Consider the following 23,319-nt stretch of genomic DNA (forward strand, 5'->3'; position numbering starts at 1 on the left):
GGGCCAGGAAAGGCTCAGGGCCTGGAAGGTAGGACTCTGGAGCCCTCGCCCGGCCACAGTGTGGTTGCAAGGGGCAGGGGCCACACAGCCCGGAGGACTGGCCACCGCTCTTCACGCTGCAAGCCATCACAACCCAGGCTGGGTGTCCCGTGTCATCTTCCTGTCCCGGGGGTGTCATGCCCTCCCTGCCCCCAGCTCATGGGCTCCATAAGCCACAGTACGGGACGGGTGTTGAGTCCTCACTGGTGCCCTGTCCTGGCTAGGGGGCTCCTCCCACCTTCCGGGGTTCCCTAGCCTTCCACATAGGAGGTGCTCCTGGAAATGCTCTCTGTCTGGCCAAGGCCATGGAAGGTGGGGGACGGAAGGGAGAGGTTGGGGGACACAGTCTCCCCTTGCCTGTGAGCCCTTCCCAGCCTGTCCCCGAAGCCCATCCCCAGGGCACTGGAGACAGGGCTCCCCAGACCGCCACTCGGCCCCCCACCACCGCCCTCGGCTGGCAGCCCTCCGTTTCCGCGGAGCCAGAGCCACATGCAGGCCGGCCTCTAGGGGAGCAGAGCTGGCAGCCGGGCCGCCTGTCGCTGGCACTTTGGGGGGACAGGGACAGGAAGTTCTTGAACAGCTGGGAGCTCGCCTGCCACCATGGGAGGGAACACAAGTTCAGGTGGCGGTGGGCGAGGTCACATGGTGGGGGCCTGCGGCCAGCGGGGCCACCTCCTCGGTTTCCTTCCACAGGTGACATTCATCCCTCCATACTCGTCCCCCACCCCTGTCCCTTACCCCTCCCTCCAGCTCACCATGGGCCCGTTGCTCTGTCTGTCTTTATTGATTTAGGGACAACTCGAGGGGGCTGGAGGGCCATGACGCAAGCGGGACCACCACAGTCAGCAAAGCACAGAACAGCGTGCAGGAGGAAGTGCCCCCGAAGCCTCCTTGGCTCCTAGAGGGGGCGTGGTGGTGACGGTGGGGGAGCCCCCGCGGTCACGGAGGCCAGGGCACAGGGTGGCAGATGGGGGAGTCCCACGCCTGCCCGGGGCCGTGCGCCACACCCACACCTCTCCGACTTTCCAGCAGAGGCCGCGGGGTCCTGGGGGTGGGGAGAGAGGCCCGAAAGGATCCACCCATGAGAAGGGAATCCGGGAGGCCGCGTGCACCCGAGCACCTGCCTGCGGGGGGGCAGTCAGGGGGTGCCCCCAGCCTGCCCTGCGCCCCTGCTCCCAGTCAAGGCTCTCGGCAGCGGCGCCCACTGGGTCCTTGACACCGGCCCGCACTGACCCTCATGGGCCCGCGGCCACCAGCCCCCGTCCCCTCCCTGCCGCCGCCCTCCGCTCTCTGGGGTCGCCCCGCTGAGCTCCTGGCCACACGGAGCCCGCCCCCTGTAAGTGCCCTCGGGAGTCAGGTCCCCGTGGGTGCGGGGCCCACACCTGCGCATCACCACTTGGGGGGCTGGCAGGACTGGAGGCCGGGGTGGCTGTGGCGGGCCATCCTCCCCTCAGAGGCCTCCTCACCCTCCGGGCTCTGGCCCAGCTTGCGGATGTGGCGCAGGAAGGAGGTGGCATTGAACGCTCTCTGTGGGGACAGAGGGTTGTCGGGCCAGGCCCCGGCCATGGCCCCAAGACTCCCAGGAGCCCAGAGGCCACCGGCCACCCGGGCCCTCTTCCCTGAGGGGCGGGGGCCGCCCTGAGCCAGGTCCACGGGCCCGTCCCTCACCGACCTTCCAATGGGTCCGGGCAAAATTCTTCTGGATCTGCTCACTGACGGAGCCCAGGATGTCCTTGTCCAAGGCCGCGTCCCCAGAGATCCTAGAGGGAGGCCAAGGGTCAGTGGCGGGGCAGCCTCTGAGGGTGTGGTCCCTCCGGGCGCGGGCCAGGTTGGCAGGGGTCCCCACTCACCAAAGATGCTGTAAGGCCTGCTGGCAGGTGAACCTCTTCTGGGGGTCTCGCTCCAGAAGGTGCCGGATGAAGTCTTTGGCTGGAGTGGGGACGGCAGGTCAGCCCACCCCATCCCCACTCCCCCCGTCACTCCCCCCTCCCGCAGCTCGGGGCCAGCTTCAAGTTCACCTGATTCTGAGATGTCATCCCAAAAGGGAGAGTCAAACTCGTAGCTGGCCCTCAGGATCTGGCTGAAGAGTTCAGGATCGCTCTCGTCGTAGAAAGGGGGGTACCCACAGAGCCTGGCACCCACACATGAATCACCCAGCTGCCCAGCCCTCCCCAACCCAGCAGAAAGCAGGCAGGCCGAAGAGGAGCCTTCGCAGGGGTCACTCACAAGATGTAGGAGATGACACCCAGGGCCCACACATCCACGGCCTTCCCGTAGGGTTTCTGCTCCAAGAGCTCCGGGGCTGGCGGCCAGAGACAGACAGACACACACCCGCACGCACACGCACCGCGCCTTCAGTGCTGCCAGGCTCGGCCGAGCTAACCCCACAAACGACCCACCACCTGCCCTACCCTGGTACACGGCTCCCGCGGTGTCCCCCAGGCCCCCAGCCCCCAGCAAGCCTCAGCGTGCCCCCCTCACTGACCCACATATCCTGGGGTCCCACAGGCGGTGCCCAGCATGTTGCCAGCCTGGATCTTGGAGAGGCCGAAGTCGGAGACCATGATCTTAGAGTCCTCAAAGGGCGTGGCATAGAGGAGGTTCTCAGGCTGCGACACGCGGGGCGCCAGAGGAAGTGCCAGGTGAGCCCCGGGGCCCCCTGGAGTCCCCCAGACGCTCGGGGCGCAGGGTTGCCGGGCGAGGCCCAGGCGGGCAGGCGGGAGGGCAGGCACCTTGAGGTCCCGGTGCACGATACCCAAGCTGTGCAGGTAGGAGACGGCCCCGAGGACCTGGCCCACTAGGTGGCTGGCGTCCTTCTCTGTGTAGGAGCCACGCTCCATGATGCGGTCGAACAGCTCGCCCCCTGTCACCCTGGGGGGAGCGGGGGCTCAGCTAACCCGGCCGCGGCGCACCGCCCCCCCAGCGCCGCCCGGCAGCCTGCCCCTGCCCTCCTCACAGCTCCATGGCCAGGTACAGGTGGGAAGGGCTCTCGTGGACGTCCTCCAGGGCCACGATGTTGGGGTGGCTGACCCTGCAACGGCACGAGGAAGGCGCCGCTGGGCCACCACAGCCCCCCCGCCCCCGCGCCTCTCGGGGGCCTAGGAGTGCTCCGCCCGGGGCCACCCCAAGCCCTCCTCCCTCCTCCCGTCCTCCCCCGGGGGTCGGAGCCCCAGGCCGGGCGCACCTGCGGAGCACTGCGATCTCGTTCTCCACCAGGGCCTCCTTGCCTCGCAGGGCCTTCTTGGGGATGCACTTGAGGGCCACAAGGTGTGAGGAGCCGCGCTCCTGGGCCAGCACCACCTCCGAGAAGGCGCCCCTGGGGGCAGGCCGCGGGGGCAGGAGGGAAGGGGGAGGGGTGGGGAGGCTAAGGCGGGAGGCGCTGCGGGCCCAGGCCACCCGGCCGCCCCCACCCGCCTCACCCGTTCACACTCGCACACGCACCCCGCGCTCACTGACACACACACTCACGAGCCGAGCTTCTCCCGGATCTCGTAGACGCTGCTGATGTCTTCCGTCTGCTTCTTGAGCAGCAGCATGTCTGCGGGGGTCGGGCGGAGATGGAGGGGCGCCCCCTGGGGAAGCCACCCCCAGTGGCAGCCCCGCGAGAGCCAGGAAGCCGCCTGCCCCTCCCCCACCGCCCAGGCCCGCACCCCCAGGCGGGCGACTCCCAGCGAGGCCACCGGGCCGCTGCCCCCTCCCGGACGCGACGCGAGGCCACGACCCGGTGCCCCCACCCCCGCACCCCGACGGCGGTCAGCACCGACACCCGCTCTCTGCCTCCACACAGCGGCCCCGCCGCGGTCGGCGCACCCCCACCCCGTCCCCCCGGGCCCACCCCACCCACAGCGCGCACAGACGGGCGGCCCCCTCCACCCCCGGGCCTGGCCCCGCCGCCCTCGGCCCGGCGCTGCCAGGCACGCGCCTCTCGGGGCCTCCCGCGCCCCCGAGATGCACCTGCGACCCCCGCGCCCCGCCGCCGGCCGCGGCCACAGCCACCCACGCGGCCGCCCCCGTGCAGCGCGGGCCTAGGCGCCTCGGGGCGGGAGGGACTCGGCTGCCTGGGCCTCCCGCGTCCCGCGCTGCGTGGGCCGCGCCGGGCTTGACAGGTGCGCGCGGGGGCGCGGGGGCTGCGGCGGCGGGGCCGGGATCCCACGCGCCCCCGCCCGCGCGCGCCCCCGCTCCCGGCAGCGCCGGTGCGGACCTGGAGCCGAAGCCGCAGCGTCGCCGCGCAGTGGCCGCCGCGCGAGCCCCCCGCCCGCGCCCCGCCGGACCCGCCCCCTCCGCGCGCGCCCCCGCCGGCCGCCGGCGACCAGAGCGGGCGGTGGCCCAGCGCTGCCGCGGAGCCGCAGGGCGCCTTGTAAGGCAATGGGCCCGGCGCCGCCGCCGCCGCCTCCCTCCTGGGCCCGCCAAGCCAGTTCCTGCCGCCTCCGCTGGACCGGCCCCAGGGCCTTTGCACCGCGGCCGCGTGGTGACGGGGCTCCCTGCGTGCCTGCGGGTCTCCTCCCTAGCCCCGCCCCGCCACTTCTGCCACCTGGCCTGAGCCCCCAGCGGTGAGCACAGCTGGAGGCCACGACGAGCCTCCCCACTGGACTCCCCCTGCCCCCCCACGCCCAGTCTCCTCCCCTCCAAGGAGTCAGGCCATTTCCCGAATCCAGAACGGTTCCCGCGGCCTCCACACCCTCCCAGGGCTCCCCACGTGACCAGGAGTCAGAGCACAAGTCCCTGCAGGGGCCCAAGGGTGCTGCATGTTTGGTCCTCCTTCCCGATCATGCTCAGGCCCCTCTCACCCCCGCCCCCCCTCCACTAGCTCTAGCAGCTCCGACCCCGCCGGCCCCCTAAGTGGCCCTCAAACCCCCCCCCCCCGCACCTGCCCCAGGGCCTTTGCACTGGCTGCCTCTCCCCCCGGGAATGCACTTCCCTCAGACTTCTGCGTCCCTGCCGCCTCACTCTATCAAGTCGCAGCTCCAGTGTGCCCTCCTGGAACAGGCCTCCCCTGCCCGCCCACCCCAGTCCCTAGTACACCACCCTGCCTGCCCTGTCCTCAGAAGATCCATCATTGCCGTGTCACCTTCTCCGTCTTGTCTTCCTCTTCAACACACCCGCTCCTGGAAAGTGTCTCTGCTGACCCAGCTCCGGAAAATAATCGCCGGGTGACTGGACTCAGTCCTTCATCCAACAACTGGCGGATGCTTCCCCTCCAGCTCCATCTCAGTTCAGGCACTGGGTCCAGGGACGTCCGTGCCCCACCAGGGACAGGGATGCAGGTGTCCTGGCTGTTGACCAGAGCTCATGCAGACCTGCCAGGGCTGCAGGGGCTTCTCGGAGCCACAGGGGCCACGGGTGGCCTGCTGAATGTCTCTTCGCAGGGGTCTGCAGGCCCTGGCGTGACACAAAGTCTTTTTTTTAAGTATTTTATTTATTTATTCATGAGAGACAGAGAGAGAGAGAGAAAGAGACACAGGCAGAGGGAGAAGCAGGCTCCATGCAGGGAGCCCGACGTGGGACTCGATCCCGGGTCTCTAGGACCACCCTCCGGAGTGAAGGTGGCGCTAAACCGCTGTGCCACCGGGGCTGCCCCACACAAAGTCTTTTAAGAGGCTCCCCAGGCCCGACAGACATTTGTCAAGATCATCTTTGCAGAACTCAGCTCGGACACGTCTCTAATACTTGGTCAATCTGAGAAGGACCCCCAAGCTCACCCAACAACGTTCCCGGGGCCCTAGCCCTCGGCAGCTGGCTCACCTCTGTGAACAGGGTTTCCTAGGAATGGAATTGACCGTGACCCGCAGCTCACCCTGACCGGAAGGCCTGTTTCGGGACGCCTGGACCGACTGACACAAACCGGAGCCTCGTCTTACCTGCTCGTCTAATAATTACCCATCAACGTGTCTAATCCACTGTGGCCGCTTTGGCTCAGCCAGAAGAAAGATTATCAGAGCCCCGTGGTCACGGGTGATGACAAGGAATATAATTCACATACGTGTGCGTTTGTGTTTCAGACAAGCGCGATGTCTGAGAAATGAAAGCCCGCCCGCCTGGAGAGGGACGTCCCCGCCGGCCAGCACGTGAGATGTGGAGGCAGGAAGACGAGGGCTCACTTCCAAAGGGAGCATGGAAAGAAGAGGCGGCATCGGAGTTTGCGATGGACACAGCTCCGAGCTCAGCAGGTGCTTTTGAGGGCCCCGGCCTCACGTCAGAGGTGGTAGGTATCACGGTTGCTGGGCTTTCTTACAGTGTTTACAATACGCCAGAAATCACACCCTTTGCAACTGTTTAAACATCTGCTGAAGTATTGTAGACTCCCACTTCGAAATGCCCGTGTGGTTGGGATAAAGAGCTTTTCCAAATCCTTTCAGAGGCCCATTTGCAGAAAAATCAGTGGAAAGTTGACCGTAGGCCTAAATGTAAAACACCCAACTCTTGTAAGAAAACAGAAGAGAAAAATCTGTCTTAGCTTGGGCTTGTGATGAGTTTTTAGATATAATATGGGAAGCACGGCCCATGAAAGAAAACACGAGAAATTGGACTGTATCAACATTTTGAATGTTTGCTCTGTAACAACGGTGTTAAAGGGAATGAGAAGACAAGCCACAGGAGCGGGGGAGATCTTTGCAAAACATGTGTTTGATAAAGGACCGGTTGGGATCCCTGGGTGGCGCAGCGGTTTGGCGCCTGCCTTTGGCCCAGGGCGCGATCCTGGAGACCCGGGATGGAATCCCACGTCGGGCTCCGGGTACATGGAGCCTGCTTCTCCCTCTGCCTGTGTCTCTGCCTCTCTCTCTCTCTCTCTGTGACTATCATAAATAAATTAATTAATTAAAAAAAAAAAAGATAAAGGACCGGTATTCAAAGTATACGAGGAACTCAGGGATGCCTGGGTGGCTCACCTGGTGAAGTGCCTCTGCCTTCGGCTCAGGTCTCGATCCCGGGGTCGAACCCGGAGTCAGGTTCCCTGTTCAACAGGAAGTCTGCTTCTCCTTCTCCCTCTGCCCTTCTGCCCTGCTCATGCTCTCTCTCACTCCTGTCTCTCTCAGAAAAAAATAAATTAATTAAATCTTAAAAAAAAAATATATATATATATATATATATGGAACTCTTAAAATTCAACAATAAGAAGCAACCCAATTAAAAAATGGGCAAAAGGCCTTACCAGACAGCTCACCATGAAAGAAATACAGATGAAAAAGAAGGATATGAATAGATGCTCCACATCCTACATCTTATGTCAGCAGGGAACTGCAAATTAAAACAGCGAGATACCCCTACCCTATGGCGGTTTCTTACAAAAGTCAACGTACTCTTACCATATGACCCAGCAATCACACTCCTGGGTGATTTCTGGGTGATTCAACCCGAAGAAGTCGGAAATTTATGTCTACACAAAAACTAGCACATGAAGGTTTAGAGCAGCTTTATTCATAATCAGGCAAAAATTGGGAGCCACCCAGATGTTCCTAGGTAGGAGAATGGATTAAAAAGAAAAGGGTGTGGGGATCCCTGAGTAGCTCAGCGGTTTGGCGCCTGCCTTCGGCCCAGGGCCTGATCCTGGAGACCAGGGATTGAGTCCCACATCGGGCTTCCTGCATGGAGCCTGCTTCTCCCTCTCTCTCTCTCTGTGTCTCATGAATAAATAAAATCTTTAAAAAAAAAGAAAAAGAAAAGGGTGGTCCATCCGGAGGCACCTGGGTGGCTCAGTCAGTTGAGCAATCGACTCTTGGCTTTGGCTCATGTCGTGATCTCAGGGTCGTGGGATCGAGCTCCACTCTGCTCAGCTGGGGGTCTGCTTGAGATTCTCTCTCTCCCTTTGCCCCTCCCCTCGTTCCCTCTCTCTCTCTCAAATAAACAAATACATAAATAAATCTTTTTTTTTATTTTTTAAAGCTTTTATTTACTTATTCATGAGAGACACAGAGAGAGACAGGCAGACTACAGGCAGAGGGAGAAGCAGACTCCCTGCAGGGAGCCCGATGCAGGACTCGATCCCGGGCCCCTGGGATCATGCCCTGGGCCAAAGGCAGACGCTCAACCACTGAGCCACCCAGGCGTCCCAATAAATAAATCTTAAAAAAAAAACAAACCAAAAACCTATGGTCCATCCAGACAATGGAAAAGCTATGAAGCCATGAAGAAATGGTTGACTCTTGGATACCTACTGCATTTTGCTAAGTGAAAGAAGGCAGTCTGCAAACAGTGACAGACTGTGTGAGTCCCCTTATATGACATTCCAGAAAAGAGCAAAACTATGGAGACAGTCAACAGATAGAGGGTTGCCAGGGGTTGGAGAGAGGGGAGTAACGTTTGACTAGGGGAAGCCCAGGAGATGTTTAGGGTCGTGAGGCTACAGTATGTGGTGCTGTGATGGTGGATACTGTGGATGAGTCAAGACCCAGGAAAGTGTGCAGCACAAAGAGCGAAGCTTAACATCAACAAAGTTTGGGGCGCCTGGGTGGCTCAGTCGGTGAAGCATCTGCCTTCAGCTCAGGTCGTGATCCCAGGGTCCTGGGATCGAGTCCTACATCAGGCTCGCTGCTCAGTGGGGAGTCTGCTTCTCCCTCTGCTCCTCACCCCACTCATGCTCATTCTCTGTCATAAATAAATAAATAAATAAATAAATAAATAAATAAATAAAATCTTTTTAAAAATCTGCCAATTTAGGGATGCCTGGGTGGCTCAGTGTTTGAGCGTCTGCCTTTGGCTCAGGGCATGATCCCGGGGTCCCAGGATCCAGTCCCACATCAGGCTCCCTGCATGGAGCCTGCTTCTCCCTCTGCCCATGTCTCTGCCTCTCTGTGTGTGTCCCTCATGAATAAATAAAATCTTTTTTAAAAATCTGCCAATTTAAAAATAATCCTTTAGGAAATTGGGAGATCTCAGGGAGGAATAGACTCTGACAAAAGAAGCTAGTTGTATCTCAAGTGTATGAAACCGTTTCACAGAAGAGGACTGGGGGGCTGATGTGAGTCAGTAGGAACTGAGTGGAGTCCGTAAGACCAAAGGCTAAAGGAACAGTGTATTCTAGCAACTCTTGTTCCCCACAAGGGTAGGGGTTAACAATGCTGAAACCCCTCGACACGTACACTGGCATTCAACAATTAAGTACATGAAAGGCAGAGACAGGGAGGCAGGTTTCTCACTGTTGCAGTGGGATGACACAGACAAGCAAGGGGGGTGCTAGAAGGATCCATGTGACGATGGATCAGAGTTGGAGACATCAGTATGAATGGACGTTTACGTGACTATACAGGTGCGTATGTATATATAGAATGTATAACAGATGCATACACCGTGTCTACCTATATACCATACAGCAATTTGTTGTATATTAAATTCCGACATCACGTATAGGTATGTTCATAGATACGTGTTAGTATGCACGTAAACTTCCTTGCTCTGGCAGCTAAGAGACGTGGAAGCTATGACACCCCAGTAGCCCTGAGCACACTAGAGCCACGACCATGGTCTCTAACAGCTTTCTCCCGTAAAGGGCTCCTCGTGTAGGGCTGGGACAGGAAGTGCACACGGGAGCCTGAAGCAACTTACACTGCCAGAAAGTAAGGAAAGGCAGTGTGCTCAAGCTCTCACTCGCTCTGTCTCTCTCTCCTCCTCTGTTGCTCACACACACACACACACACACACACACACACACAGTGACGAGGGTATGACAAAGGACCGCAGGAGTCAACTGAAAGAGCACCCAGGGGTCAAAGATGGAGCCACATAATAAATAAAGTAGCATCGGGTTGTGATCCAAAGTAGAAAATAAATATCCACTGTTATAAATAAATGGTCAAATAAATAAATAGGGGGGAAGGGACAACTTTGGCACAGAAAACTGTAAATAATGGACTCAAGTGTGGGCTGTGCAGAGTGCCTGCCTTCCAAACGGGATGGATCGGAAACAGGGAGGTTCAATTTGCAGTGGAGACACCCAAAGAGCCAGCGGGACCCCAGCCAGGTGACCGGCGTGGCCGTGGCCGGGGGCGAGTCACGCTGAGGGCATGGAGCCTTGCGAGGATGTGAAGGGAAAGGCACGTTAGCCCTGCGGTCGTCCTCCCAATAACCGCCCGTGTTGCCTCCTGAAACACCAAAGCAAAGTGTCCAGGTCGTTCAGCACGAGGCAGTGTGGTCCTGGGGCAGAGACAGGACACTCCGGTAAGTCGAGGAAACCTGAGTTGTCGCTGGGGGCTTCCGGTCATCAGGGAGCACTGTGCGCTGCTGGTTGATGATGGTGACCGCGGGGCCCCAGACAAACTCCAGAGACCGAATCGGGAAAGTTTACCTGAGGGAGGCCAACGCCCCGAAGGGAGCGGACTTGCATGTCAAAGACGTTTCCAGAAGACCCAAAATCCTTCCAGGTTCCAGAAGGAAAATGCGCCGCACCTGCTGGTGGGCAGGGAGGGTCAAAGGGCTCGAGGTCAGGGAGTCCCTCGGCCGCGGGCAGCCCCCCGGAGCCCATTTGGGGATGCTCTGCCCTCGGGGTCTTCTGCCGCCTGAGCCCAGCCGGAAGGCGGACCCCAACTGGCAAGTCTGAGGTCAGGGTGGAGACAGCGAACCCCTTCTCAAAGGCACCCCGCCGAGGCAGTGTGAGTACCAGGGGAAGCTGCTGTGCCTCTGCGGTGGAGGAGGGTCAGGTTGCCCCTCCCCAGCACTGGGGACCCTCCCAAGGCTCCAGCCCCCAGCCCCAGGGGTGCCCTCGAGCCGCTCTCCCTCCACCAGCTGTCAAAAGCACAAAGCCCTTCAAGGTGGACTCCGGCTATTTTGAATTCCAAAGCTCTTTGAGCCCCCACCCGATCTCCAGCTGCCCCCAGGCCTCTCCAGGGATCCAGGGATCCCAGGCGCCCCGGGGTGGGGCGTCCTCCCACCCGTGCACCAGCTCCCACCCCCGCCCCCACGCCCCAGGCCCGGGCCCAGTTCCCAGCGGGCACTCCCAGGCCTCCGGGGACAATGAGGGCCTTCCGCTCCCGCTCCCTTCCTGCCCTCCCCCCAGCTCTCTCCTTCCCTCCTCCCCCTCTTCCTCAGCTCCCGGTGCCAGCGGCCAGGGGCTCCAGGCAGGGGGCCCTGGCACCCCGCTCACCCCAGCAGCCAGGGCCCCAGGGGCGGGGAGGGCAGCCGCAGAGCCCATCGAGGCCCACGGCCCCTCCGCGGGAGCCGCCCCGGGAACACTGTAGCCGCCTCTATGGGTGCGGGCTGCTGGGGTCAGCACACGGGAGGCCAGAGTTCCGGCCTCCAGCTCCCACTTTGGGCAGCTCCTGCCAAGTCACCCTGGCCAGAGGCGAGGATGGGTCCGTGAACTTCGGGCACCCCGTCAGGCTGCCCGCCTCGGCTCTGCGTGGGAGGCAGCGCGCGCCCACCTGCTCGGCCTCTGTCCTGGGACAGGTGGCAGCTGAGCGGAGCCTGCGGGGCGGGAGGGAGGTCCGCCCACGGGGTGGAGCCCGCAGGCCGGCTCCTGTCCAACTGTGCACCCCTTGGAGAGGACCTGAGCTCCATCTGATCTCGGGCGCAGCGACGCGGCCCCGGAGGAGCGGACACGGAGGCACAGGGCGGCTTTGTGCTGCTGAGACAAGCCCGCGGCGCTCGGCCAGGGGAGGAAGCCACCAGTGGGGTCCGGGCCCGGGGCCGGCCATGGGGGTGGCATCAGCACCTGCCTGAGGACCACTGGGGCGGCGGGGGAGGGAAGGTGCAGCCCTGCCAAGCCGGGTCCGGGGCCCTGTGGCACCCCCAGAAAAGGAGGCCTATGGAGGCCTACAAGGGCCTAAATGCTCCCCGTGAAGGCCCCCCTGGGGCACTGGGGGCCTAGGTCCTAGGGGTCCTGGAGCTCACGCAGGCCATTGTGGGCATCCACCGCGCCCTTCCCGTCTCCCTTTGGCCTCCTGCAGGCCAGCCGCCCTCCCTCCTGACACCCTCTGACCTCGCAAAGGCAGCAGCAGCCTCGGTGGCAGCTCACTCAGGGTTGTGCCACTGGCCTTTGAACCTGCCTCCCCTCCCAGGGGAGACAAGAGTCCCCACCCTTGGCTCCTGCAGGCCCTTCACAGGCTCCCGAGGCCTGGCCCTTTGTCCCCTCTGCCCTCCCGGCAGCTGAGCTACTTCCCCAAAGTGCCACCCACTTGCCTGCGTCCTTCTCCAGCCACCGCCTTCTCCCCCCACCACTCTCTTCAGATGAGCGAGATGTTAAAATTCTCGAAAGAGCCGCCTGCACCCGGCCACGTCCCCACTTCCCCTGGCTCCTCAGGGCGCTGTCTGACCTCTGCCCGAACCTCTCCATCGCAGTTGCCGCCCTCACTCCACTCCTGCAAGTGCTCCCGGCCCCTCCCCCCGTCCTCCCCCGGGACAAGATCCTCAGCCTACTTCCTTGGCTCCTCTTTCCTCGCACAGGAGCACAGAGGGGCTTGCGTCCCGGGCTGGGGCTGCTCGTCTTTCCCCAGTCCTTGCTCCCCGCAGTCCCCCTGCCCCGGGCCTCCCACGGCCCCTGTACTTCTCCACGGCCCCTTTGTCTATGGGCCAGCATCGGTCTGAGACGGGGCAGAGAACACCCAGGTTAGGGGCCTCTGATGAGCAGTGCAGCCCTGCTGCCTCGAGGGTCCCCGAGCGCCCTGTGCCCCCACCCGACCTAAGCACAGGCCACCCTGGAGGCTCCTCCAGCGATTCTGGGTGGAGAGGCTGCCCCTCCCTCACCGGCAGGCTCAATCTGGCTCGGCCCAGAACTGCTTTTCTTCCTAAAGCCGCTGGATGGCCGAGGGTTTAGCTTAACGGGATGAGCCATCTGGGGACTACAGCCTGGTGATCAAAGTGTGGGACCGGTTGGGGGGGGGCGCACTTCACCTCCCTGCCAGGACAATGACCCTTTCCTCCCCCCGCCCCCCCGCCCATGGCTGCTCTTGGCTCTACAAAATCCCCAACAGGCTGTCCCGTGCTGGTGGGGAAGTGGCCCAACACCCTTGCCAGGAAGGCCTGAAAGTCCCTGGAGAGAGAAGCTCTGCAGGTGGGGAACTGGGGCCTCCCAGCTGACGCCGGGGGGGAGGGTCTGTGCAGGCGGCAGGCACCAGGGGGCAGCCTTGGCCTATTCCAGCCGGAATCTCCTGCGGGTCTCCCGGGAGTGGGGGGCAGCCAGGGTCCCCGGGACCCCTCCTTGGTGACAACGTGTAGCTTTACCGGGCAGGCTTGTCTCTGTCCACTTGGGAGACTCATAGAGAGACCTGTCACCCCGAGAGCTGGGACCCTGACCTCCAGCTCCCAGGGTTCGTTCGCTGGCTGCCAGGAGGAGGCAGGTGGTGCCCGTGGCCAAGCCCCCCAGCACACCTGGAGGCAGAGCCGAGGCAGCCTGTCCGTTGCCTGCCAGCCGAGGGGTCCCTCGGGAGGCCGGAGCGGCCTGCAGCCCCCCGGGAGCAGGGAGCTGGGAAGCCGGGGAGCCGCAGGCCTCCTACCAGCACTGGCCCAGGCCCTCGCTGGGGGTCAGACCAGGGTCAGGGAGATGGCACGGCCGGCCTGCGAGGATGGGGAGAGCAGGAGGGGCCCAGGATGGCCGGAGGCAGCCAGGGGAGTGGCTTTCCTCGAGCCGGGAAGGGAGGCTGGGAGGGGCGCCCTGGGCGGCAGGCGGGCCCAGGTGAACCTGGGGCCAGGCGCGGTGGGGTCCCCGGAGCGAGGCACTGGCGGGCGCCCCAGGTAGCAGCCATCCTGCCTCCCGCTGGAGCAGCGTCTCCTCCTCGGGAGGAGGGAAGGAGGAGGTGGGCGGAGTGACGGGGAGGGCGGGACGGGGGGGAGGGGGACCAGCCCGGTCGTGGGGGTGGGGCGACAGTGACATCACCCCAGAGTCGGTTCTTAAGCGGCAGCCGATCGGACCGGGAAAGAGAGGGACGGTCGGAGCGCGGTGGCGAGTCGCTGAGCCCGCCGCGGCCCCGAGAGCGGCTGGAGCCGCCGCCGCCGCGAAGGAGGGGCGAGCGCGCCGAGCCGTCGTCGTCGCCGCCGCCGCCGCCGCCGCCGCCGCCGCCGCCGCCGCCGCCACCGCCGGAGCCGCGAGCGAGCCGGGCAGCCGCGCCGGCCCGGACCGGGGCGGGGGGCGCGGGCCGCAGGCCCCTGCTCCGGCCGCCGCTTGCAGACCGTGGGCGCCCGATGCCGCCCGCGCCCCGCTAGGCTGAATCTCGGGCCGGGCGAGCCGCCGCCGCCGCCGCCCGAGCCGCGGGCAGGAGTCTCGGGAGCCACCGCCACCGCCCGGCCGGGCCCCGCCGCCGCCCGCGCGCCCCCGGGCCCCCGACACACATGAGATTCTTCAGGCTCACTTTCAAGTGCTTCGTGGACTGCTTCTGACCGCGCCGCCCCGCCTCCCCGACCCCCGGCCCGGCCGCCCCCGGCCCCCGGAGGGCCCGCGCCTTCGGGGCCCCCCCCGCGCCACCGGCGCCCCCCGCCGCCCGCCCGCCCGCCCCCGCGAGGCGCCGCGCCCCCCGGCCCGGCCGCGCGGCCCGCCGGGGCCATGGCGAAGAAGAGCGCCGAGAACGGCATCTACAGCGTGTCCGGCGACGAGAAGAAGGGCCCCCTGATCGCGCCCGGGCCCGACGGGGCCCCGGCCAAGGGCGACGGCCCCGCGGGCCTGGGGGCCCCCGGCGGCCGCCTGGCCGTGCCGCCGCGGGAGACCTGGACGCGCCAGATGGACTTCATCATGTCGTGCGTGGGCTTCGCCGTGGGCCTGGGCAACGTGTGGCGCTTCCCCTACCTGTGCTACAAGAACGGCGGAGGTGAGCGCCCCCGCCCCGCCGGGGCCCCCGCTGCCCCCGCCCCCTGCCCGCGGCCGGCCCCAGCGGGGCGCAGGGCCGAAGTCCGGGGGCCGGGGGCCCGCAGGCCGCCCCTCGCTGGCCGCCGCCGCTCGGTGGCCCGGCCTGGCGGCCTCCACCCCCCTGGCCGGTCATGTGCCTGGCAGCGTGTGGGGGGAGGGGGCCGGCGAGCCTCCTGCCGAAGCCCCGGGACTGATTGGCCACCGAGGTGGGAAGGCCAGGCCTGCCCCCTGGGGGGCTCCCAGAGGTGAGGAGCCCAGGCTGCCCCCGCTGCTCGGGCACACAAGTGGCACATTGTGCGGGGCCCCCACGTGTGCACACACGAACACACACACACACAATGGGCTACTCTGTCCCTCCCCCTGCCCTCTCCTCCCCTCCCTTCCCTTCCCCTCTCTTCTCTTCCCCTCACTCCCCTCCCTCCCCTCCTCCCCTCCCCTCTCCTCCCCTCCCTCCCCTCCCTCCCCTCTCTCCCCTCCCCTCCAGCCTGGGCCTGGAACACTGGGTGCCTGAGCCAGGCTTGGGTAGCCTGCGGCCTGGGCCGCCTGGCGCCGCCGCTGGACACACTGCATGCACACCCCATGCCCGCCTGCCCGGGCCCAGCTTAGCAACAGCAGTAGGCACCCGTGTGTCCTGTGACTGCAGAGCGGCACTGGGGTTGGGGGGAAGCCACGGGGACTGGGCGATGGCTGGGAAACTGAGGCCCAGAGCGAAGGCCTTGGCCCAAGGTCACGCACAAGAAGGATGCTGGGACCAGGAGCCAGGCAAGCTGCAGCCAAGCCTGACTTCTGAGGAGTGCAGAGCTGAGCGGGGCCGACGGTAGGGGGCCTGGAGAGGGAAGGGGAGCAGGCGGGCTGCTGGTGCCCAGCTCCCCTGACCCCCCACCCCCCGGGCCTATGCTCTCTGGCCCTGCCGCGCCAGGGGCCTCGAGCCCCGCTCACCAGACATTGTTGTACCCCACTTCGTCTCCCCCTGTCCTTGCTCACCAACACCTCCAGACACCCCCTACATTCCCTGGCAAAGGACTGCCACTCAGCCACCCACCTGCCCTCTTCCCCGGACCTTCGTGCTTGCAGGCGACTGCCTGGGCACACGGGACCCCAGGGCTCCCTGTCCTGGCCCCAGCCAGCCAGTCCCCCAGGCCTGAGTGCCAGCCACAGCGCACGTACGCGCAGGAGCACACATACACATGCCCGTCCTCCCCTGCGCTGCCCAGGAAACAGGGAACTGCGACACGAGGGTGTGTGTGTGTCCTCCACGCCTGTTAGGTCACCGTAGGTGAGGGTAGGGCCAGAAGCCTTGTGGGTATAGGGCCCCCTCCCACCCCAAGAAACAGGGTTGCAAGGGCCGAGGACTGCCACAGCCCTCCCAACACTCCAGCCTTCTCCCCACAAGGCTGTTCACCTTGCACCTCTGAGTCAGTGGCCACCCCCTGCACTGATTCACCCAGTGGGAAGTTGTGATGGGGCCAGGGTGGGGCCCAGAGCTGGCTCCACCCTGACGTCCCAGGGCTTCGGAAGGCGGGCCAGCCAGCCAGGGGCTAAGGGGCTGCCTGTGCAGGTGCCCACCCTCTGCTTCCTCCCCCAGGTGTATTCCTTATCCCTTATGTCCTGATCGCCCTAGTTGGAGGAATCCCCATTTTCTTCTTGGAGATCTCACTGGGCCAGTTCATGAAGGCCGGCAGCATCAACGTCTGGAACATCTGTCCCCTGTTCAAAGGTGAGCAGCCCCAGGCTGGTCCCTCTTGTCCTCTCCCTCTGGGATCCCTCGCCCTTCCCACTGCGAGGGCAAAGCTGGCACCCACTTGAGAAATCTTGTCCTATCTCAGCACTAGGCTGGGGCTCCACGGGGGCCCCCCACGTCACGAGGGGAAAGCTAGAGGACCTGCAGACCACCCGCATGATCTTGGGCAGGTGGGGACGGGAGCCAGGGACTTGGCCTCTCCGCTGAGGCCAGGACGCCCAGGCCCGGCAGGGCTGAGAACAGGCCCTGCCAAGCACACTTGGCCCCCCGAGGCTGAGTGGCGGGTGCAAGAGCTGACAGCAAGACACGCCGCCAAGGGCCTGCTCCCCCAAGGCCAGAGGGCCAACCAAAGGAGCTTGGATGGGAGCCATGCAGTCCAGGGCCTGGAGGGAAGGACTACTGGCAAAGGTCAATTTAGAGCTCCTTGGGCGTGTGGGCAGTGCGCTCCCATTCTCTCAGGCCCTAGGAAGTACCCTGAGGAAGAGTCAGTGATTGGCCAAGGTTGCCTGCCGAGAGGGAGAGGGGGACTATGTCCCAAACGGCCCCAGGTCACCAGGAAGCCCCCAGCCACTGAGGACTGGAGGCCACTGGGGGCCCAGGTGGAGGCTTGGCCCTCCCTCCACCACCATGGTGGCAGTGGGACCCAAGAGGAGGGGACAGGTGTGTGAGGCTAGGGAACTTACAGGACCGAAGGCTGAGATCGGGGCCAGAGGGGAGGACTCGAGGGAGGCTGCAGGAGGTGAAGCCGGGAGCAGGGGCAGGTTTCTGCTGGCGGGGAGGCTGAGGGGGCCAGACACAGATGGGGGAGCTGCCCTGGTGTTGCCACACTTGCACAAGGGAGTCCAGGGTCCAGGGGGCTCTCTGCATCTGCTGTCCTCCCACTCCCCACGATCCTCCCACCAGATCTTCGCAGTCGTGCTCTGGAGGCTTCTCGGAGCCTGGTTGGGTAGATAAGCAGGGGGGCGGGGGGGGGAGTGGCTCGTGAGAAGCCCACGCAAAAACTCCTCCCCAGGCCTGGGCTACGCCTCCATGGTGATCGTCTTCTACTGCAACACCTACTACATCATGGTGCTGGCCTGGGGCTTCTATTACCTGGTGAAGTCCTTCACCACCACGCTGCCCTGGGCCACATGTGGCCATACCTGGAACACTCCCGACTGTGTGGAGATCTTCCGCCATGAAGACTGTGCCAATGCCAGCCTGGCCAACCTCACATGTGACCAGCTTGCTGACCGCCGGTCCCCTGTCATCGAGTTCTGGGAGTGAGTCAGGCGCCTCTGGGCCGGGCCCTGCCTGTCCCCCGCTGCAGGCTCCACATATGGCCGGAGTCTGCGTGCGCTGGGGCCCGGCCTGTCTTCGGGGAGCCCCCAGCACAGCCCCTAGAGGAGCGGGAACGGGTGGACCTGGCTCCTTCAGAACGTCTCAGTCCCAGGCATTGTCACTCCATCGTGCCCGCCAGCCTGAGAGGGGGTGGCTCGTGGGCATGCTGTGGGTGCTGTGGGTGCTGCGGGGCCGGGCTCCCAGCCCTACAGCCTCCGGCCCGTTCAGGCTCACACCCTGCAGCACCTCCAGGCCCCAGGCATGAGAGGGAGGGGGGCTGGATGGGGCGCACTGCCCCCGGGGCCGCCCCCAGCCGCTCTGCCCGCTGCCTGCACCCCTCACGGGCCCTCCCTCCGCCAGGAACAAAGTCTTGCGGCTCTCCGGGGGCCTGGAGGTGCCGGGAGCCCTCAACTGGGAGGTGACCCTGTGTCTGCTGGCCTGCTGGGTGCTGGTCTACTTCTGTGTCTGGAAGGGGGTCAAGTCGACGGGAAAGGTACAGCCAGAGGCTGGCAGGGCTGGGGGTGATGGCCGCGGTGGGGGTGTGGGGGGAGAAGGGGCGCCCCTGCCAGGGACCACTGCTGCAACGGGAGGGGGCCGGGGCCCCAGCAGGGCGCGGGTCGTGGAACCCAGGCCGCCGGATCCCCCCCTGCACGCTCAAGCCCGGGAGCCTTCCCTCCCTCGGGGGAGAGGCCCAGGCGGCAACTGTCCCTTGTCAGTGAGGGGCCACCCCGGCTCCCCCACTTGCTGTCCGGGCCTCTCTGCGGGGACCCGGGCTGCAGCTGCCCTTGCCTGCCTGGCCCGCTCTGCTCCGTGCGGTGGGAGGCAGAGGTCTGCGGTCCACGTGGCTCTTGCCCCTGTCCCTGGCTGGATGCTGCCTCTCTGGCATCAGGGGGCGTGGGACCTGCCCCTGGCCGTCTGCCCCCCCCCCCCCGTGGCCTCCCCTGCACGCCGCGGGGCTGCTGCTGCCGCCCGAGCCGAGCACACAGCCTCCCCGGGAGGAGCCGAGGCCTCGAGGAGGACGGCGCGGCCGCCGGCTGGCCTCCCGCTGGACCTGCGAGCCCCCGGCGTGGTCCCCTGGCCATCCCGCCGGGCCGGGGGCCCCTCTGAGCCGCCCGCCCCCCCACAGATCGTGTACTTCACTGCTACCTTCCCCTACGTGGTCCTCGTCGTGCTGCTGGTGCGCGGAGTGCTGCTGCCCGGCGCCCTGGATGGCATCATCTACTATCTCAAGCCCGACTGGTCCAAGCTGGGGTCCCCGCAGGTGAGGGCACGTGCGTGGAAAGGGGGGAGGGCGCGGCCGGGCGCACAGCCCCTCACAGCGTCCCCGGCCGGCCCCCCGCAGGTGTGGATCGACGCCGGGACCCAGATCTTCTTTTCCTACGCCATCGGCCTGGGGGCCCTCACGGCGCTGGGCAGCTACAACCGCTTCAACAACAACTGCTACAAGTAGGTGCCGCCGCCGCCGCCGCCCCCCCCCCCCCGGCCCGGCCCCGGGAGGCGGGTGCCCTGACCCGCCCCGTGGCCCTGTGTCCCCAGGGACGCCATCATCCTGGCACTCATCAACAGCGGGACGAGCTTTTTTGCTGGCTTCGTGGTCTTCTCCATCTTGGGCTTCATGGCCACGGAGCAGGGCGTGCACATCTCCAAGGTGGCCGAGTCAGGTACTGCCCGCGCCCGCCGCACTGGCCGCGTCACCCTGGGCCCGGGGAGGCCCGGCCGAGCAGCTGCACGGCCCAGCTGTCCCCGCCGGCTCGGAGCGGGAGCCCGGGGCCCCCCGCCACGCGGAGCCTTGAGCCCCGGGCCTCGGAGAATGCCCCGCCCGCGTGCCAGAGGCTGCCGAGGAGGGGGGCCTCGGTCACCGGTGACCCGGGGACGGGGTTCGAGTCGGCGGAGCGACGGGAGTCGGCGGAGCAAAGGCCGCCGACACCCTGACCCCTGACCCCGGCGGGAGGGCCCCGTCTGTGGGCGTGGGAAGGGGAGGGGGCGATGGTGCAGCCGGCGAGGCACCCGGGTGTGCAGACCTGCCCTCCCCTCTCAGGGCCCGGCCTGGCCTTCATCGCCTACCCCCGGGCCGTCACGCTGATGCCCGTGGCCCCGCTCTGGGCTGCCCTGTTTTTCTTCATGCTGCTGCTGCTCGGCCTGGACAGCCAGGTTTGCAGGGGGCGACAGGGCGGGGGGGGGGGGGGGGGGGCAGGGGGGCGCTGGCGTAGGCGGAGGGCGTGGCCTCAGCGCCCGGCCACAGTTTGTAGGTGTGGAAGGCTTCATCACCGGCCTGCTCGACCTCCTCCCGGCCTCCTACTACTTCCGTTTCCAAAGGGAGATCTCTGTGGCCCTGTGCTGCGCCCTCTGCTTTGTCATCGACCTCTCCATGGTGACTGATGTGAGTGGGGGCGAGGGGGGCCGCCCCGGGCCTCCGGCTGCCCATCGCCTTCCCTGTCGCCTTCCCTGACACGGCTCTGTCCCCAGGGCGGGATGTACGTCTTCCAGCTGTTCGACTACTACTCGGCCAGCGGCACGACCCTGCTCTGGCAGGCCTTCTGGGAGTGCGTGGTGGTCGCCTGGGTGTACGGTAGGTGCTGCCTACGGGCGCAGGGGCGGGCGGGGCGCGGGCGGGCGCGGCCGGGGTCTCCAGCTGCAGCCCTCGCGCCCCAGGAGCCGACCGCTTCATGGACGACGTCGCCTGCATGATCGGCTACCGACCTTGCCCCTGGATGAAATGGTGCTGGTCCTTCTTCACCCCGCTGGTCTGCATGGTAAGGGCCAGGGGAGGCGGGGGCGGGGGGAGCAGCGCCGAGGGCCCGCCCCCGGCTGAGCAGGGGTCGTCCCCCTCAGGGCATCTTCATCTTCAACGTGGTGTACTACAAGCCGCTGGTCTACAACAACACCTACGTGTACCCGTGGTGGGGCGAGGCCGTGGGCTGGGGCTTCGCGCTCTCCTCCATGCTGTGTGTGCCCCTCCACCTCCTGGGCTGCCTCCTCAGGGCCAAGGGGACCATGGCCGAGGTCAGTGTGCCCTGCGCGACACGCCCCCGCCCCCGGGCCGAGGCATCAGCTCCTAAGTGCCCGGTCTCCCACCCGCTAGGATGCACCAGTGTGCTAGAAGTCTCCGGGCCAGCTGGGGGAGGGTGGCATGGAGGGGACGCAGACCCTCCGGGGCCTGAGGTTGTGGCGGGGGGGGGCAGAGGTCTGTCCCCGGCCTCCCACCCCTTCCCCTAGTCAGAGAGTGGGGTGCAGTCAGTCCCCACAGGAGGGGCCCCTGTCCCCAAGCCGCGGCAGGTGGTGGGCAGCGGACAGGTCAAGGGCCAGCATGCGTGCCCCCTCGACCCCCATGGCCCGGGGACTCAACGCGTCCCTTTCTCCCGCAGCGCTGGCAGCACCTGACGCAGCCGGTGTGGGGCCTCCACCACTTGGAGTATAGAGCTCAGGACTCCGATGTCAGGGGCCTGACCACCCTGACCCCAGTGTCCGAGAGCAGCAAGGTGGTGGTGGTAGAGAGCGTCATGTGACGGGCACCCGGGCTCCCATCACCAGCTCACCCTCTTGTAGCCATAGCAGCCCCTGCTTTAGCCCCCCTACCCCTCCAGGGGGCTTGCCTTTCCCTGACACTTGGGGTCTGCCTGGGGAGGGGGGGAGGAAGCACCACGAGTGCTAACTAAAATAACTTTTTTTTCCATTTTTAATAAAACGCCAAAAATATCACAACCCACCAAAAATAGATGCCTCCCCACCCCACCCCCCAACCAAGCTGGTACACACGCTGCTTCCCAGGCCCTGCCGACCGCCGGCCCCCTCGTGCCCGCTGCAGATGTGTCTCCCCAGCCCCACCACGCCTGCCTCTGGGGGGGGGGCCACCCTGGAGGCAGCAGTGGCGGGAGGGGGGGGACACAGGGCAGGGAGGTGGGGGAGGGGCAGCAGAACCAGAACCAAGGCCGCTGTTTCAGCTGGGCTAGACCCCTCTCCCCGTCCCTCTTCTAGAAGCTTAGAGAGCCAGCCAGCAACGGAACCTCCCGGTTCCCGCGCCAATTGCCACCAATATCAATTGTGTGAGCTTGTGTACGAGTGCATGTGTGCGTGAGTATGTAGGTAGGGGGAACCTAGATCTCTCTTAGCAAAGGTGAATACCAGGTGTAAACTGTGCCTGTGGGCAAATGAGGCTTGTATTTTGCACATTTTATAAAAACTTGAGGAAAGAGATTTCTGCTTGTATATTTCTAAAGAGAAAACAGCCCGACGTCCCTCCCCCTGCCACTCCCCACCCGTCCCTTTCAGCGTCCCCTTAGTCCCCTGCCCCAGCCAAGGAGTGTGAATTTATAGATCTAATTTTCATAGGCAAAAGCTTCAAGCCATGGAGCGTGCGAGTCTGTCGTGTGGGTGTGCATGTGTCGTCCCCGGCCCCAGACTGGGGGGGAGAGTGCACGGCGGGCGGCCTCCGGGGACACCCCCCACGCCCCCGCTGCCCACAGGTGGATGCGGTGCCGGGACCCCGGGGCCGCTCGCCTGGCACGTGCGCCCTGCCCCCGGGGCCGGGCACGACCGCAGGGATCTGAGGTGGGCACCAGCCGGGGAAGGGATCCCGGGCCGGGCTCCCACCTGCGAGCTTAAAGCTGATGCGCTTCCCACGTCTCGAGTCTTCCATGTAGCAGCTTTAATTAACCCACGTGTGTGTCACGTCCGATCCCGAGACAGCCGAGTGGACCCTAGAAAGGCTTCCCCCATACCACCCCGACGTCGGTCGGAGGGGTGGGACCGGGTGAGGGTGGGGGTCCGGCGGGGACATTCTTACTGTGCTAAAAAGCCACTGCAAACATAGCAATAAAAACCTGTCATTTTCCAAAGCTGCCTCCTGCTCCACCTCTGCTTGTCAGGAGGGGGGCTGTGCGGGGAGGGTGTTGGGGCTGCAGGGGTGGGGTAGGGGAGGCCACCTCCCCTCGGGCTTTCCTCGGTCCCCGCGCCCACCCGGTGCCATTCCGGGAGCTGGGAAGAGAGCAGGTACCGAAGCCCGCAGAAGCCTTTTCCCCCCGGAGCTGACATACTTGGGGAGATAGGATGACGAGGATGGTAAAGAGGAACGCGAGGGTGGGAAGTCGTGGGTGCTGAGATTCCTGAGGGTTGCCCAAATGCTGCATTGAACAGGTGACCTCCAGAAGGGAAGGTGAGCAGGAGTGCTGGCACGGCCAGTGACAGCTGCAGCAGGACCCAAGAAGGTGAACAGCACTGGGACTGGGGTGCTAGCACCGTAAGGGCCAAGTCTTCAGATTAGGGACCCATGTGCAAAGTGGAGCCAGTGGAGGTGTGGATGGCTGTGATGAGGGGGTTCAGACAGGAGTCAGGAGACTCTGTGAGACACAGACAGATCCTGAGCTCCTGGGCACCAGGAAGGGTGGCGGTGGCAGGCCCTGCACCCAGGGACTTGAGAGAGAAGGTGTGGGGGTGACGGTGGCAGCTAACTAGGCCT

The 23,319-nt window shown here is 65.0% G+C and overlaps 2 protein-coding genes and 1 long non-coding RNA gene across 6 annotated transcripts; 1 reads left to right on the forward strand and 2 right to left on the reverse strand.

The window, feature by feature from the left end:
* Positions 1-800: 800 nt before the first annotated feature.
* Positions 801-4,633, reverse strand: PNCK (pregnancy up-regulated nonubiquitous CaM kinase). Of its 3 annotated transcripts, none has more exons than XM_041740311.1 (12): positions 4,241-4,633; positions 3,508-3,577; positions 3,224-3,355; positions 2,996-3,070; positions 2,772-2,910; positions 2,525-2,648; positions 2,266-2,341; positions 2,058-2,119; positions 1,890-1,968; positions 1,712-1,799; positions 1,422-1,566; positions 801-1,084 (listed from the first exon to the last, which is right to left on the reverse strand). In XM_041740311.1, exons 2-11 carry the CDS (start codon positions 3,573-3,575, stop codon positions 1,429-1,431), a joined length of 981 nt encoding a protein of 326 aa, XP_041596245.1. In that variant the 5' UTR covers positions 3,576-3,577; positions 4,241-4,633; the 3' UTR covers positions 801-1,084; positions 1,422-1,428. The 3 variants fall into 3 exon arrangements, with proteins under 3 accessions (XP_041596245.1, XP_041596243.1, XP_041596244.1); XM_041740309.1 differs by having other exon boundaries at positions 2,058-2,170; positions 4,241-4,629; XM_041740310.1 differs by lacking the exon at positions 4,241-4,633 and adding an exon at positions 3,994-4,234 and having other exon boundaries at positions 2,058-2,170.
* A 483-nt stretch (positions 4,634-5,116) lies between these two features.
* Positions 5,117-12,190, reverse strand: LOC121483142. 2 transcript variants are annotated; one of them, XR_005985697.1, is made up of 4 exons: positions 11,948-12,190; positions 10,319-10,419; positions 6,927-7,066; positions 5,117-5,418 (listed from the first exon to the last, which is right to left on the reverse strand). It is a non-coding gene; the product is annotated as an uncharacterized LOC121483142 (long non-coding RNA). The 2 variants fall into 2 exon arrangements; XR_005985696.1 differs by lacking the exons at positions 5,117-5,418; positions 6,927-7,066 and adding an exon at positions 8,040-8,622.
* A 1,702-nt stretch (positions 12,191-13,892) lies between these two features.
* SLC6A8 (solute carrier family 6 member 8) lies at positions 13,893-22,699 on the forward strand. The gene is made up of 13 exons (XM_041741682.1): positions 13,893-14,765; positions 16,389-16,520; positions 17,557-17,806; positions 18,225-18,357; positions 18,991-19,125; positions 19,207-19,310; positions 19,401-19,525; positions 19,903-20,015; positions 20,107-20,244; positions 20,331-20,433; positions 20,517-20,617; positions 20,697-20,867; positions 21,230-22,699. The coding sequence occupies exons 1-13, from the start codon at positions 14,504-14,506 to the stop codon at positions 21,368-21,370; spliced, it is 1,908 nt and encodes a 635-aa protein (XP_041597616.1). The 5' UTR covers positions 13,893-14,503; the 3' UTR covers positions 21,371-22,699.
* Positions 22,700-23,319: the final 620 nt, after the last annotated feature.

Source organism: Vulpes lagopus, chromosome X (genome assembly GCF_018345385.1).
Source record: "Vulpes lagopus strain Blue_001 chromosome X, ASM1834538v1, whole genome shotgun sequence".
NCBI classification, from domain to species: Eukaryota; Metazoa; Chordata; class Mammalia; order Carnivora; family Canidae; genus Vulpes; species Vulpes lagopus.

Bases quoted from the DNA above. Each gene is read 5' to 3' on its own strand.
- PNCK (XM_041740309.1), bottom strand. From the start codon at position 3,575: ATGCTGCTGCTCAAGAAGCAGACGGAAGACATCAGCAGCGTCTACGAG. The intron at 2,911-2,995 runs GTGAGGAGGGCA...CGCTCCCCCCAG, and splicing joins CTGTACCTGGCCATGGAGCT to GGTGACAGGGGGCGAGCTGT. The intron at 2,171-2,265 runs GTGAGTGACCCC...TGTGGGTGCCAG, and splicing joins GGTGTCATCTCCTACATCTT to GCTCTGTGGGTACCCCCCTT.
- SLC6A8 (XM_041741682.1), top strand. From the start codon at position 14,504: ATGGCGAAGAAGAGCGCCGAGAACGGCATCTACAGCGTGTCCGGCGAC. The intron at 19,526-19,902 runs GTACTGCCCGCG...CTCCCCTCTCAG, and splicing joins CTCCAAGGTGGCCGAGTCAG to GGCCCGGCCTGGCCTTCATC. The intron at 20,016-20,106 runs GTTTGCAGGGGG...GCCCGGCCACAG, and splicing joins TGCTCGGCCTGGACAGCCAG to TTTGTAGGTGTGGAAGGCTT.